The 17,005-nt window shown below is 32.0% G+C and overlaps 2 protein-coding genes across 6 annotated transcripts; both read left to right on the forward strand.

Moving 5' to 3' along the window:
• Positions 1–4,372: 4,372 nt before the first annotated feature.
• On the forward strand, positions 4,373–5,175 carry LOC105126927 (transcription factor PAR1-like). The gene has a single exon (XM_011027970.1). It carries the CDS (start codon positions 4,525–4,527, stop codon positions 4,951–4,953), a length of 429 nt encoding a protein of 142 aa, XP_011026272.1. The 5' UTR covers positions 4,373–4,524; the 3' UTR covers positions 4,954–5,175.
• A 5,969-nt stretch (positions 5,176–11,144) lies between these two features.
• Positions 11,145–12,773, forward strand: LOC105126928 (golgin subfamily A member 6-like protein 22). 5 transcript variants are annotated; one of them, XM_011027974.1, is made up of 2 exons: positions 11,145–11,248; positions 11,622–12,773. In XM_011027974.1, exon 2 carries the CDS (start codon positions 11,631–11,633, stop codon positions 12,540–12,542), a length of 912 nt encoding a protein of 303 aa, XP_011026276.1. In that variant the 5' UTR covers positions 11,145–11,248; positions 11,622–11,630; the 3' UTR covers positions 12,543–12,773. The 5 variants fall into 5 exon arrangements, with proteins under 5 accessions (XP_011026276.1, XP_011026274.1, XP_011026275.1 ...); XM_011027972.1 differs by having other exon boundaries at positions 11,147–11,254; XM_011027973.1 differs by having other exon boundaries at positions 11,170–11,344.
• Positions 12,774–17,005: the final 4,232 nt, after the last annotated feature.

A 17,005-nucleotide genomic window follows, 5' to 3' on the forward strand; every position in this document is an offset into this window, starting at 1 on the left:
TGAAGGGTTTTATAGTTTGCTTTTTTTAAAAAAAAAAAAAAAAACAGCCTGTAAATAAAATGTAAAAGAGAGAAACTAAAAAGTTAGCTTACCAGCAGCCAAGAAAAACATAGACGGTCCCATTCTTAATTACTGAACCTATTACCATGTTTATTGTTCACTGGGAACTAAAATAATAGCATTTTTTATTTAGTTTTACAGAAACATAAAAAAAGCATAATTTAATTGGTTTTTTTTTCATATTTTAAGAATCATTCATTCGATTCATGAAATACGAGGAAAATTTCAAGATTTGTTGAATTATTTAATTTCGAGCGCAATTCAAAATCATCCATCCTTTACTAAAAAAAATTAAAATTGAACTAGATATACAAATATATTTAAAAATATAGTTTTGGTTGCCTTTTAAAATATTTTTCATGCTAAATTACATTAAAATATTAATTTTTATTTGTAAAAAATTATTTAAATGATACAAAACATATAAAAAAAATTAAATTTTTGAAGAACACAGCCAAACATCTCTTAGAGCTCTTGATTGTTTTCTGAAAAGCTCCAGCTAGGATTTTTCTTTGGTGTCCCTTTAATTTTTTAGGTATTTTTTTTCTTCTTTGATGTTGAATTTTTATTAAACTTCATCATTTCGTGTTTAGTAAATTAGAGATTGGTTCTTATATTCTTTTATCACATAATAAAATAAAAACCATTTCACTACAACATAAAACCATTTCTTTTGTAATAGCCTTGTTGATATACCCAACATGTTATTGGTTTTTCCTCATCTGTGCACGGCTTGTAACAAACAAGATGGTTCCTTCTTTCGAAAAAAGAAAAAAACTAACTATGAAGTTGCATTTCCAAACCTCTTCTTCTCTCTCTCTCTTTTTTAATATATATAAACTGTTAGGACTATGGACTTCCAGTCTTGCCGTGCGTAAATTTCCTCGGATTTCCCCCGTACTTGGGCTCATGGGCCCGAGGATTTATAGCCTGGACGGAGACTTGTGAGGGCCGACTCGAGCGATTTCGCGTCGTCGAGGAAAAAAAAAAACTGGAAGAAATTATACAAACCCGACAGACGGTTGAAAGATGCGCTTTTCATCGTAGAATTAAATAATTGTACGTGTGGCATGCTTTTGTAAATATCCCACAACTGTAACCTAACTTCTATCAGTCCAATTAATTAGCAAGTTTAGTTTCGATGGTCAAATTGGACCAATCGGTTACAGCCATTTGTTCCACACAAGGAAGCAGATTATTCTACATTTGACTCGGAAAAATCACTTGAAGCAGCTAGCCCAACTAGATTGAAACGAATTTGCTAGGAACTGACACGACATTCGTCTTGGACAACCTAAAAAGTCAATGTAACTCTTGGAACACGTCATAAAGAATTCCATGAATTAACCCTTTTTTTTATTAACATGAATATTTTGGTCATTTTACACATATTTTAATTAATTTTATAAATTCTAAAATTAATAACTATATAAATTTTTAATAATTTTAATATTTATAAAATTTTAACTGATAATATTTAAAAAATAAATCTAAAACTTAAGCGGTTAGCTACACTAGACTCCTTTAATTTTAAATTAGTTATTTACTTACTGTAAAGGAACCGCTTATTAATTATGTCAAATCAAAATAATTTTAAATTAATTTTTTTAAACTTGACATGAAAGAAAAGTGGAATTGAGAATCGACTCGTCGTGGAGTACCGAGTTCAATAAACTCAACACAGCACTCCTTTCAATCATAGCGCATGGTGTTCTGCTTACGTTGCATAACTAGAAAGAATAGCCGTTGCATTTAGGATTCAAACGACAAACAGCGCCAGGAAAAAACAAAGAAGAAAAATGCTGGACGTAGGAGAAAAGGGACGAGATGAGGTGGCAGCGAAAGCCATCCACCCACCGAGCAACTATTGCTCTTGTGATTATATTTATGGGTTGACATAATTCGATGCTATGCATGTGTCCAGTGCTCCAGCCCCCATCATTCATCAGTACATCAAACCCTCCTTATCTGTCTCCCGAAGGGGCCCATCTGCATGCATGCATTGTCCCCATAAAACCCCGGACCCACTTTGCCACTGCATTATACACTTGGAAATAGTAGCGTGTTTTTGTAAATCTCATCAATTTTTTTAATGGCGAAATTGTAATGCTCGTAGAAAAACAAGCTTATATTTTTTTTATACTTGTTTTATTTATTATTATTATTATTTTTATTTTTTATAACATTTTTTTAGTTTTTTTATATTTAAGAAACAATATTTTTTTATTTTTCATACTTTAAATATTTATTACTCTATACTTATTCTATTTACACAATTCATTTTGATTTTATCTTTTTTTAATTTTTTTTTTTAAATTTTATTCATACTTTCTAAAAAAATATTATAAAAAAAACTAAGAAAATGAGAACATCAAGAGAGTTTTTTACTCGGTATAAAAAAATATATTAATAATATCTACATATTAATTTTCAACTTGTAACAAAACAAATTGAATAAAAAAATAAAATTTATATATATTTATTTCTGTATTAAAAAATTATTTAACCATAACAAATCGCGGTTAAAATGACTTAGTTTTGCCCAATTGGATTGGATTCGATTACCAATATTCACCCTAGATTCATGCCCCTATAAAGTTCAAAATCATTTGACTCACTTTCGTTTTCATTGGTCCTGGGAAAATGGGAACAACTACAGAGTTTTTTATTGTTAAAAGTGGAGACTCAGCCACTGGTTGGCAACAGTGATAAGAAGAAGAATTCAAACTTGACAAAGGGTGATAATTCCCTAAACTGTGTTTGCTCGAAGCGACAGCCCACGACTCCAATTTTCTTCCAAATGGCTTTAAAAATAAACTGATAGGATCATATACAAGAAGAGAGGGGGAAACGAGTAACGTAACTAGAACTTCGATGTTCTTGCTGATAAACCGAAGACAAAAACTGATAATTTTCAATGTCCACGAGAATAAATGGAACGTGTTAGGTTGCCATTATGTACGTAAATGAGTACGGAATCAATACAGCACACGAAGAAGAAAAGTGAAAATAAAATTACAGATGCAGAGACGTGGGATTTGATCCAAGAAAATCTATATTTTGTATGGTATGAATATAAAAATATAAAAGAAGCAGTCGTGTAGTGTGGAAGACCAACAAAAGATTAGGTGGTTTTGATCACATGGAGCCCCATATCCCCAACACAAAATCTCTCTCTCACAATCCCGATGACCAAACCACCTCCTACCTTCTTGGAAACACCACCACTCACTTCCCTGCCTCCCTCCCTCCCTCCCTCCCTCCCTCCTCCCACACCATCACCGCTTGTCCACCACCACCCACCCTAGCTAGCTAGCTCCACTTTCTTATTTCTATCCAGTCTGGAAAAAAAACACAAAAGAAATAGTAAAAAACGTCGTGGTATGGAAAAAAGGGGTGTTTAGTTTCTTTGTGGGGCTCAAGATGGGTCCCTTGAAAAAGTGCCACGTGGTTTCCATGCCAAGGAGGTAGCGGTAAAGATCATAGGAGAGAGAGGAAGAGGGCTGCACATGGGTGGTGTTGGGTTCAAGAAAATCATGTGATCACATGTGCTCCCTCTTGCCTTTGTTTTGTTTGGTGGACCCGTTTCCTCCTCCATGGACCCTATCCCACAGGTGATCATCATCACCGAAGGTTTACTTGGCAATATATATAATCTTTAATTTCTTTTGTCCTATTTGCCTGCGGGCTTCGTTTGTTATTACATGAATAACTTTTTTTCTTTTTTTTTAGAATTATTTTACATAAAAAACCCTTAATTTGTAAATCCAGCTCGCTCCTAAGAAATTAATGAAAACACATGTTTGTGAGCTGTTGAGTTCACTTGATAAATGGGTTAGTTTCTTGTATTATATTTAAATAATTGTCAAGAGATTTAAATATTTTTTTCAAAAATAAAATAAATAAAAAGGAGAAAACCTTCGAACACAAAACGTTAATTCAAGCAATATTTGACAGTTGCAAAAGATGCTTGATAAATAAAAACAGGAAACAAGAGTTAAAAATCAACATGGAACCCTATGTAATGATTTTATGGATGTATTTGTGTCCTATTTATGTTTCTATTAACCTAATTTATTTGATGTAATTTCTCCACGCGTCGGGTCCAGCACAGTTTTTTGTGTGCGGTGGCCATACCTCCACGGGATAGGTCACATGTCGGCCTTCTTGGCTCAACACGAGCACGCGCCATTAGCCAGTGTATATCGCACCTTCCACTAGAGTCCAAAACTAGGAATGGGGAAGCCGAATGGAGATGGGCCCATCTTCGTTGGCATTGACATTTCTCGAACTCGACAATAATTCAACACCCTCTCCTCCATACATACCGCAGCACCGCGAGCTCACAAGGCTCGTATAACACATAACACAACCCAGCTTCTTTCCTTCCCCTCTCTCTCTTTAATTTCTCTCTGCAATCCTCCGTTTCTTTCCTTGTTTCTCTTTACAGGATATATTGCATCCATGGAGGATAACTTAAACCAAGTAATGATACCCACATTTCATAAAAGAAAAGAAAGGAAAACCACCCACGAGAAATCTGTGATGGCTAATAATGCAAAGCATGAATCTTTAGTTAGTTTGAAAAGGAGCAGGGGAGCAGAGAATGTTCAGAAGAGGAGCAGAAGAAAGAGAAAGGAGATGTTAAAGGTTCAAGAAAAGGATCAAGCGTCGACGGTGGGTGCAGGTGAAGATGATGAGAAGGCAGAAGTAGATAGAAAGATTGTGGCATTGCAAATGATTATCCCAGGGGGCGAGTCGTTCGGGGTAGACAAGTTGTTTGAAGAGACTGCTGGTTATATAATGGCTTTGCAGTGTCAAATCAAAGCCATGAGAGTTCTTGCTGGTTTTCTTGAAGGTCTGGAAACGGAAAAGAGGAAGTCTGGAGGTTAATTAAGCATGGACTCCCATCTTGTATCACTTTAGAGGGTCCGTTCAGGTCTCTCTCTCTCTTTTTTTACATAATTTTTTTCACCTTTTGTTCATTTATTTTATTTTTATCTTAAAGATGGGAGCAAGATTTCCCTTTCTTTTTTTGTCCTCCTCCGTTTGCCGATATTCTTAGAAATTAGTAGTTAACGAGTGAGAATGATTTCCTACATATGGTTGCTGGAATTTTTTAAGCATTACATTTCGTAGACAGTTTCATTTGCCAAGTTATGATCTGCCTTTAATTGGAGCTCTTCTTGTTCGTTTTACCACAGCTAGATAGATCCAACAAACGATTACATGTTGCTATTTTGTTGCATTGATCTTCCCCTTTTTGCTTTAAATCGTAATTAATTTTGAGACATTGATTTCAATCAACACAGAGGTTGGAAACAATAGTTAATGTTGGCCCAAAATAATTAAAATCATGCCTGGCTTGCTAATAAGAAAACCTAATTAATATCTGATGTGTTGCACGACTGCTCCATCCACCTTTTCTCTTTGCTGCCAACTTTAGGGGAAACAGGATGGTTTCTAAAGGAACAATCCGCGCTCTTTGCTCTTGCACCGTTATTTATTTGATATATATTAGCTAGAGAGTCGATGAGAACCCAGCATTCTATGTAATAACAATGAAACTGTACGTATTTGCAATTCAAAAGCTAGTTCATTATGGGTGGAGAAAGGGGGGCACTGTCTCATGCTAAAATTTTCATGGAAATCGACAAAATCATACATGTCTGGTTGAGCTGATAATATACCAGTGAAAGAGGCTGCCTAGCTAGCTTGTCACGATATGCCAGGGGTTCCGACGCTAGCTGGTCAGCAGATAACAACATCCTCCACGAGGTAATTCAACTTGAAGCTAGCATTCAGTAACCTAGAGATCCTTTAGAAATCATACAAAAAAAGAAAAAGAAGAAGGTATCATTCATAAGTTTTTACGTCACTTATGTGGCAATCACTCTTTTAATCGCTCTAGTCTCTCTTTCGAAGTCACCAAGAAATTGATCTGATACAAATAACCAGAATATCGGATATGGCGCTAATTAATGATTGATAGGTAAATAAACTTATTAGAAGGCCAGTTTGAGAAGGAAAAGAAAAACAGAAAGAGATATGCAGTTGATACTTGCATGTTTGAGTGTCTACTTGGGGTTGAAAAATGGATATGTTCCTGCGTCAAGAGTTTAGAGAAGCTTCGGAGCATGGAGGATTTCGCTATAAATAATGGTTGTCCAGTGGTGCGTGTGAGAGTGATGGGCGCAAGATGCATAATAAATACTTGATATTAGGTGATGGGTTTTGCTGGCTGGTGTAGTTGTTCCTCTGGGGCTAAAAAGCCTAAAACGTCCTGGCCATCACATGCATCCTCATGCAATTTTGACCTTTTCTTGAGTATTTTTCCATTCTATTACTCCTGGCCAAAATAAAATATTTTAGGGTATTTTTTTTAAATAAGTAAAGTAGCACATGTTAGTCAAAAATATTAATGGTATTCGCATTAACCATGAACTAAAAAATGCATCAACTTTTTAGTTATAAGTTTTTTTAATTAATTTTTTTTGTTTAATTTAGTTTATTAATATTAATTTTATTTTTATTTATTTATTATACTTTCATTATACGAATTTTAAATTTGACAAGTTAACCCAACATTTTTATTTATTTATTATATTTTCATTACACGAATTTTAAATTTGACAAGTTAACCCAATTAATTCAGATTTTTTTCTTAATTAGTTTTTTCTTCTGATAGATTTTTTTCTTTTGTTTTTTTTTTAATTTATTTCATTAATATTAATTTTTTCTATTTAGTTATCACACTCTCATGACATGGATTATAAGTTTGACAGATTAATTTAGTTTGACGAGTTAGCCCCGTTGATTTAGATTTTTTTTATATATTAGTTTTTTACTTTTAATTTTATCTTTTAATGTCCTAACTATAACTAAAAGAGTTCAACTTTTCACTGTGGATTGCATTGTACAAATGCAGATGAATTTTAGTTATAAGTTTTTCTTTTATTTTTTTATTTAATTTAGTTAGTTAATATTAATTTTTTATTTAGTTATCACACTCTCATAACACGGATTTCAAGTTTAACATGTTAACCTGATTTGACAAGTTAACCCAATTGATTTAGATTTTTTTTTGTTAGTTTATTTCTTCTAATTTTATCTTTTAATATCATAACTATAACTAAAAGATGTCAACCTTTCACTATGGATTGCACCATGCAGATCCGCAGTTAAAGGCGAATGCCTTTTAGTTATAGGTTTTTTTTGCTTAATTTATTTTATTAATATTAATTTTTTTGTATCTAGTTATCACATATTCATGACATGGATCGTAAGTTTGATAGATTATCTTGATTTGATAAACTAACCCAGTTGATTCAAAAAAAAATTTGTTAGTTTTTTTTTCAATTTTATCTTTTAATATTGTAATTATAACTAAAAAAGTTCAACATTTCACTGTAGATTATATTGTACAAATTTATCATAAAAGGCGGATGCCTTTTAGTTATAGTTTTTTTTTTTGTTTTTTTGTTTTTAATAAAATTTTTTCTAGTTTGATTTAGTTCTTTAGTACTAAATTCTTTTCTATTTAGTTATCATATTCTTATAACACGGATTCCAAGTTTAACATATTAACTTGGTTTAGCGAGTTAACCTAGTTAATTTAATTTTTTTTTCTTCGTTAGTTTATTTTTTCCCATTGTATCTTTTAATAATGTAATTATAACTAAAAAAAGTCAACCTTTCACCGTGAATTGCACTACGCAAATCTATAGTGAAATTTCACTGTGAATTGCACTACGCAAATCTATAGTGAAATTTCACTAGGGGTGAGCAAAAAAACCGAGAAACTGAATAAACCGAGAAAACCGAGAAAAGACAAATGCCTTTTAATTATAGTTTTTTTATTTTTAATTAATCTTTTTATTCTTGGCTAAAAATTAGTTCGTTGATATTAAAAAAAATTTATATTTAGTTATTATACTATCATGACATGGATCCTAGGTTTGACAGGTTAACTCAGTTTACTCATAACTTAGTTATTATACTATCATGACATGGGTCTTGGGTTTGACAGGTTAACTCAGTTTACTCATATTTTTTTAATTAGTTTTTATCTTTTAATGTCGATTTGATTAAAAATTAGAATTTATAATTTATTTTATTTACTTTTTATCGTGATCTCATGTGGGGTTTTTATTGTACCCATATGCAAAGCACTATTTATTTAAATAGTTACTTGCTTTGTTGTTTTTTTATTTGTTTTTTGCTTGTCAATTAATCTTTTTTTTGTTTAATTTTATTCTATAATATTAATTTTATTCTATGTAGTTATCATATTTTTATGACGAGGCCTTGCAACCAGACTCATGTCCAAGACTCTTGGATCTAGTATTGCAGTCAGATCCGAGGCTCTTGGTCGCGGCGTTACAGACAAACCCGCTTAAACTTGAGTTATGCAAGTTTAATATTATTATTAATGTTAAAAATATTAGTATTTGTATTATAAATATCGCTATTGGTATTGTAATTAATATTATAAATATTATTCTGAATCTAGTTTTATAGATAAACCTAACATTTTTAGATCTTAGTATTTTTTTGCAAAAATAATTGCAAATAAATCATATAAAGCTTGTCATATGCTTTCAAGATCATGAGAAAGAATAATAAGATCATGAGAAAGAATGACAGAGCATAAAATATAAAACTTAAAAGTCAAATAAAAATCATAAAAGTATGATATATGTTTATTAATTGGAAAACATGTTTTAGCAGAAGAATGTATTGTTAATTCGAGATATTTATCGCTTTCAAGATACAAAATCAGAATGAGTTCTTGTCTAGGATCGGAGATACAAGTTCTTATGAATTTGTCTGTTTGACTGGTAAGTTATTTAGCATTTACAAGCATCCGGTGGTTTGGTTTTGGCTAAGAACACGATTTCTCTTTTTCTAAAATGAGATTCTAACATTCCCAGACAATGGAATTTTTTGAAAATCTTGGTTCGGCCTGCCTGAGTTTCGGAGGAAAATATGTGGCTATAGATTGTTGAATCATTTGTTAAGAATAAATAAATAAAAAGAAAAAAATTATTAATTCATCGAGTTAGCAGAGCCAGGGACTTGGAATAAAATGAACGTTCATGAAAAGGTAATTTAATTGATTAGATTTTCAGTTTATTTTTTAATAATTATAAGTTTAAATTCTATTAAAATTACTGAAAATTTATATAAGTATTAATTTTAATTTGTTTTTTAAAAAAAGAGCATTCATCCCTGAAAAGGTAATGTAGAAACTTTACAAATCACAACTCGCCCACTGACAGAGCCTAATAAAAAATCAGGCAATAAAGTGATTTGATAAATATTCAATTTATTAATAATTCAATAATCCATTACAAATTAGAAAGAGAAAATACCATAAAATAAACAAATAATGCACATGCTAAAAAAAATTAGTTTGAAGCAAAACGAGTCCCAAGAATATATCCAGAAATTAAGAAATGGCATGGAATTAGTTATAGCAAGCATGCTGCCAATCTTATTGTCAGGTGAAAAAATAAAAGTAAACGTTGGTGAGTATCCAACAAACATGCTTCGTCTCCTAACCAGCATTTCAGCACATGCATTATTAAAATCTCTGGGATTTTTACGAGTACAAAAAATCGAATCTAATCGAAGAATTCTTATTTGATCTTGTTTACTTGAAGCATGAAGAATCTATAATTAACATAAACTAATGGCGGTGGAGTTCATTGTTACTCTTATCGTTAAGCACTTAATTTTCACTTCAACGATCTTTTTTTTCCTTCATTTTTTTTAAATATTAAATTTATTTATTTTGATCTTAGGATTAAAATTTCTCAATTGATTTTTTTGTTGATTTCACGGTCAATATTTGATTAATTTGAAATTATATTTTATATTTTTATTTTTTATAAGGTTATTTTAATTTTATTATTTAGATCACAAGTTAGTCAGGTTAACTCAAATTATTTTTATTTTATTTTTTAAATTTTATTTTTCAACATTGAATTTGCTTGTCTTAGTCTTATGCTTTAGGTTGTGGGTTTGACAGATAAACTTGATTTTTTTGTCTTTTTCTGTTAAATTTTTTTACTTCAATTTCATCAGTTAACATTTAGTTGATTTGAAAATAAGTTTCATAATTTTTTTCTACGAGGTTATTGCTGTCTCATTACCTATGACACGAGTTTAATGAATTAACCTAGGTTGCGTCATGTTATTTTTTTTAATTTTTTTTTTAATTTCATATTTCAATATTAATTGAGAATTGATTTGCATAATTTGTTTTTTATGAAGTTATCCCAATTATATAATCTAAGTTGCGACTTTAATAGATTAACTCAAGTTGTTTATTTTTTAATTTTTTTACTTTTATCCTTCAATATTATATTTATTAAGAATTAAATTTTGTAATTTGTTCTATAGGAGTTATTCTTATCTAATGATTGGAGTCAAGAATTTAACAGGTTGATACAGTTTGATATGGGTTGATTCATTATATCTTCGCCATAACATTTTTTTTAATTGATGTCATCTTAAAATTTTTTTTAATTAAATTATATTTTTATCAATTATATAAGTTTTTTTTATGAATATGTCATATTGACTAAATTGACCAATCATATACAATTTAAATTGTTTTCTACTTGAAAACATGTTACGAACAACCTAGATATTTTTTATATTAAAAAAATTTATTTTATCCATAATGAAATATGAATAATCATTTAATTAATTGTTTATATGCAAATAAATATATTTTTAATATATATTTTAAATGCATGAATATAATTTAGAATCTTTTGAAATCTTTGAAAATACAAGAAATCACACGCAAAGTGGTTAACAAGAACTCCCAGTTGAAATAAGCATTTTAGTCTCCTGAAAGTAAGGTTTGTGGAGAGGAAAATTACAACAAACCCTAAAAACCCTATTGGATATGGTCAGATGGGGTCGTGATGGGCCGGCCGCCTAAACCCGTCCAACCTATTATGTTTCCAGCCGAATTGGAAAAAATCAGGTTCAACGGTCCAAATGACCAAATCATGAGGTGGGCCCAATACCTTTAATCACTTGGTCCTCACAACCATCCTCAGCCGTCCATTCCTCGCAGACCCTGATTAAAAAAATAAAAAGACGAGAGGGAATCGGAACAACAGAAACCCTATTGTGCGAATCGAATTTTTCCTATTTTTAGATTTCAAAAGTGAAGGTCCTCTTCTTCTTCTTTTCTTCCTAGCCCCATCCCTCACTTTCCTTGAAAAAAATCCATTTTCTGTAACTTTCAAGAAATAATAATTTTGTAAGAAAATTCTCTCCGATTTCCCAGGTTAAACCTATCTTCTTCTTTGGTTGTCGAGAAAATGCTATTCTTTCAAACTAATAAAAAATTATCTGATTTGTTTATAGAATCTCATAATTTATGGGTAATTAACATTCAATTCAACCCTTTCTCGGCAAACAAACGATGCTTTCATCTCTATTTCTGCATGAATGTGTAGTTAAACTTGCAACAGTATATAACTTTTCCTCTCTGATTTTGTTTTTTTATTTAATTGTTGATATTCGTGTTATTTTAGGGTTAAGCAATGGCAGATGAGACGGGAATGATCAACGGTGTCGAAGAGAATCAGGCGGCTGCAGATAATTTCTACGATCTTGATGAAGGGGAAAATGAGACAAAGCTTAAGCAAAAGATCGCTTCTTTGGAGACCGAGAAGAAGTCACTAGCCGATGAGAACGAAGAAGTCAAATGTCAGGTCGAAAAACTGACGGCCAAGTTTGAATCGATGAAATCGGAGGAGTCAAGTCTGAAGCTGAGGGTTGCGGAGTTGGAGAGGGAAGTTGAGCAATCGGAGGAGACCCAGAGAGCGCTTGAATCAATAGCGGGGAGAGCGGCAGAGCTGGAAACAAATGTTTCTAGGCTTCAACATGACTTGATTTCGGCGATGAGTGAAGGAGATGAGGCGAATAAGGAGGTTGTTGAGTTGAAGAGGGAGGTGAGTGAGAAGGAAGTGAAAATTGAAGAGGTGAAGAAGGAGAAATCGGAGGCGGAGAAGAAAGTGAGGGAATTGGAGAGAAAAATTGGGGTTTTGGAGGTCAAGGAGATCGAGGAGAAGAGTAAGAAAGTGAGGCTTGAGGAGGATATGAGAGAAAAAGTGAGTGAGAAAGATAAAGAGATTATTGATTGTAAAAAGAGAATTAAGGAGTTGGAGAGTCTAGTGGTGGAGAAGGAGAGGTTGGAGAAGAAGTTGAGGGAGTCGGAGGAGAAGGTGAAGGAAATGGAAGGGAAGATGATGGTGTTACAAAAGGAGGCCAAAGAGGCGGAAAAAGTGATTGGTGGATTGAAAGAGAGGGCAAGGGAGGTTATTAATGGGATCGAGATTGATAGTAGGGAGAAGGGGTTTAAGGTGCAGTCACCCGTGGTGGCCATAGGGTCTGTGGGTGCTGTTGTTGTTGCAGCTGCTGTGGTTTATGTTTGCTATTGGAGGCGGCGGTGATTCGGAGGTTAGGGTCATTGATCACTAAAAGAAATGTTTCAGTTTTGTTGGATGGATATCTTTTTGCTTGGCTTTGTTTTTTTAGCCTTATCATGGATTTTGATTATATTAATATCTGGCATGTTTTGAAGTTCAAATGTTTGCCTCAGTTATTTGATAAATTATAGAGGATTTACTAATTAAAAATGATGTCTAATCGAAGATATTAGACTTGATTGAGATTGCTCTTTAGTAATTGCTTGTTTACCCTTCAATTTTGAACTTAAGTGGGATATACTGCAGACATGTAACATTCTCCATCATTCGCATTTTTGCATGGTACTTTTTTTGTGCTATTGAATGGCCAATGTGATTGGAAGATCATGTTATTTGAGGCCTTTTTTTGTGATAAGTCTTGCACACTCATGAACTTCTTGTATTTCTTTTTTGTTTTTAAGAGTTCCTCTAGTGAAGAAGCACATATGTAAGTTCCATTGCTCGTTATTGTCTCTGAAGCAGTGACTTGGTTGTTTATGCTTGTTGCTTCCTTGTTTCTGGTAGCTTTTCCTATTGCTTGAAAAACATTTGACAAATTGTCTTTAGTAAGATTTAACTCTAATTCCATGTACAATCATTGTATGATTGCTAGTGTCTGAACTCCCAACTTCTAGGAATGCCTGCATTTAGATTTGTTATGATCTCAAGATTTGGAACACCCGCATGCAGATTGACTATGATCTCCGGATTTGGAATGATGTTTTTTTCTTGACCATGGTTGCTATTTGCTGTTTGTTTGTGTCAATTGTTTTTTTTTTTTATTGAACCCTATGGGTTGTTGATTTTGCAAGGCATACACCCATGTGATTTTCAGTACTCTGCACGTCTCCCTGCTTCATAGCCATCCTTTTTGGTTGATGCCTTCTGATAATTAGGTCATATGATACTTCCGTAAAATTCCCACTAATCGAAAGTGACTCTTATCTTCTGGATGTGGCTTTTTTGTTATGTTCAGTGAGGGAGGAACCTTTCATTTCCTCTAGCGTGTTTCACTGCAACACTGCTGTTCCATCATGGTTCCCACCGAGGAACTTACAAAAGGATGCAGTGTAGACCACTAAATGAATGGTGCATTAGTTATGAGTAGAAATTCACCTTCTATTTGCCCAGTGAGCACAATGATGCTGGGCTTATGAGAAGTGTTGTTGAATCTTGCTCTCTCTCCTACACCTTACCGAGTAAGGATATCTTTGGTGTTGAGATTCACGCAACTATTCTGAATATTTGGCATCTCATGCGCTGGTTTGAATGCATTTAACGGATGGAAACTCCTGCATTGACACGTTTTGCAGTTTTGCTTTGTGAAAAACTTGGCTCCAAATTGGCAACGGGATCATGTGTTTTTTCCCGCCGCTTATGTTGTGTTTTTCTGATGGAAAAATTCACATTTTTTTTTTTTGGTCTACTTGGTCTTCAAAGTCATAGAATTTTCTCAATCGAACCTCCCTGTCTGCAATTAATATTGATTCCATCCAAATTGGACTCTTGTTCATAAGAAACAATGATGCAGTTTGCTGGAGATTTTTTTTTTTTTTTTGTTAAAATGCTGTGAAGAGTCATATGAAGGTTCATTGAAAACCTGGAAGCAATTGATGTTAGCGTGTTTGATTGCTAGAAAATGTAGTTGTTTTTTAAATTGTTTTTTATTTTAAAAGTTATATTAGTAATATTTTTTTATTTTTTAAAAATTATTTTTATAATTAGTATATCAAAATTATTTGAAATATTAAAAATATATTAATTTAAAGTAAAAAAATGCAAGAGTTTTAAAAAATGTTTTTAAAATGAAATGTCAAATAAGATTATGTCAATTTTTTTCAATGTTTTTAGTACTGATGTAATTTTAAACTAGGATTTTCAAAAATTATTCCTACTACATTTCTTCAAAAACACCCTAATTCCAAAGGAATTTAATTTTGCTGATCATGAAATCTGCAGTATTCACTGATTAATTAATTCTTCGTAATAGAGGTAACGAATGCGCTTACAAGCACCTGACAAAAAAAGAAAAAAAGTAGGCAATCCGAAAAGGACTGAGCTGGAGCGGCACCGCTTTCTCTACAGGCAGCGGTGGGCTGAAGTATTGGGCTACCTGGTTACTAGTCCCATCCAATTTTTAAATCCTAAAGCTAACCACGGCAGGCTTCTCTCGCACGTTAAAATTAATATAATTTTTTTAAAAAGTTCATGTCTCATTCGGAGAAAAGCTTGATTCGGATTCCATTTTTTTTCAATTCACGGCTTGCAATTGTTACATCTCCCTAGTGCAAAATGATGCCTTTTCGATTATTTATGTGTGCAGGAGGAAAATATTTCAAGTTTACTGATTTCAATGAGGTCAGTTGCTACACACACTCGCACACACGCACACATGCATACATACTGTCCTTACATTCGAAACACTTCGAGGGGAGCTCCCACAACTCTTCAACAATCACTTGATCCGTCCAGCAATTTTTTCTATAATTTCTTCTAGAACTAAACTTAAAAAATGAACAATTTTAACAGCAAGGACATTACAAAATTGAACAGATTTTAAGGATGTTTGGTAATGTCTTCACCTGCAACTATATATATTATTATTTGGTTAAAAAATAATAATTTATGATGATAGGACCCATTAATTTTATAGCTGTCTCGCAGCTTTTATAGAAGCATCATTTTGCTGCTTCTCATGAGGGAGAACCACTGAATAGTGAAGCTATGCTTCATTATTACGCTGTTCATTAAAGTGAACAGTGTCAGTAAATAATTTTTAAAAAAAAAACTAGTACAATTAATTGATTTCACTCGCATTATTATTTGGTAATGACCTCACCCGCAACTACATATATCATCATTTAGTTAAAAAAATAATAATTTATGATGATAGAACCCATAAATTTTATAGCTTTGTCGCAACTTTTGTAGAAGCAGCATTTTGCTGCTTCTCATGGGGCTGTCACACTATTCATTAAAGTGAACAGTGCAAATGAATAATTTTTTTTGAAAAACTACTATAGTTAATTGATTTCATTTGCACTGTTTATATGAACATGAACAATATTTTTTTTTTTTAAAAAAAATTAGTTTAAAGTGAATTAAATTTACTTATACTGTAATCTCAATTTTATTTTTGATAATATTTTATCTAATTTTATTATACGCTCAAAAAATCATTGAAACTATAGTTCTTGTCGGATATATTTCATACGTAATAAATTTGTATACAGTTTAATGGAACAATAAAAAATATTTTATATAAAGTATTATTTATTTCATGATATAATAACAATAGTTAAATCTACAGTATTTAAATTAAAAACCATCAATATTAATATATATTTTTTAAAATTATTTTATAACCTCAATTTCAAAAGCATTATTAATCAAACACGTTAAAACTACTTTTTACCCAACTTTAATTTCAACCAGACATATATTTTTTCAAATCAACCTCAACTAAAAATAGTTTTTATAAAATAACTTTTTTCAAACCACAATCACAACCACAACCACAGCCACAGCCACAATCACAACCACAACTACAGCTACAAAAGTAACTATAATACCAAACACACCAATATAGTCCATTTGGCTAAGCATTTACGATAATGTTTTTATTTAACAGTAGCAACATATTATTTGGTTATAAAATGAGTTACAGTTTTCATGTATGGGCCCACCTTTATCTGCGTTCAAGACTCAATTTTGCTGAAGTAGAAATTAGATGCTTTTCATTTTCTGTTTGTATAACTGTGTTTATAAACACAATATAAAATTGTTCCCATCTTCCTCCTTTGACCAGTGCTTCGGGTATGGGTGGATTTTGTCCAGATGAGAAAACCATGTGGGTTGTTCTTACTTGGACGTGCCACTGCTGGAGGGTCAAGGGAGACAGCTAGGCTGGCCTGCTGAAATCATTTTTCTTCTGTTCAACTACGAGGGTTGTTCTTATCAGTTTTCCATTTGTTCTTCCCTTAGTCTTCATAATTGTTGCTGCACTTGAGGATGACAATGACGGAAATGGAGGGCTGGCATATTGAAAGCATTTTCTTCTCTTCTGTTTTCTCTTTGTTCTTCCCCTAGTCTTATTTAGGTGCTCTCTTTATCCACGTGGATAGTGAATTAATTTACTCTCCATTATTGTTAATAGTGAATTAATTCACTCTTTAAAAAAAAATAAAAATATTTCATATTTAATTTCATTTTATTCAAAAAAATAGTGTTTAATATTATTTAATAACACTACATAAATTAAAAGGAGATCATATGATAGCGTGATATTTGCATAATTTAATCGTAGTTTTAATTTTGTTTCTAATGATATTTTACCTAATTTTATTGTACACTCAAAAAACTATGAAAACTATAGTCTTTGTCCGATGAATTTAGTACATGATAGAATTATAAATAATTTAATGAAACAATAAAAAATATTTTATATA

The sequence above is a fragment of the Populus euphratica genome, unplaced genomic scaffold (assembly GCF_000495115.2).
Source record: "Populus euphratica unplaced genomic scaffold, PopEup_1.0 scaffold30.1, whole genome shotgun sequence".
Taxonomy (NCBI): domain Eukaryota; kingdom Viridiplantae; phylum Streptophyta; class Magnoliopsida; order Malpighiales; family Salicaceae; genus Populus; species Populus euphratica.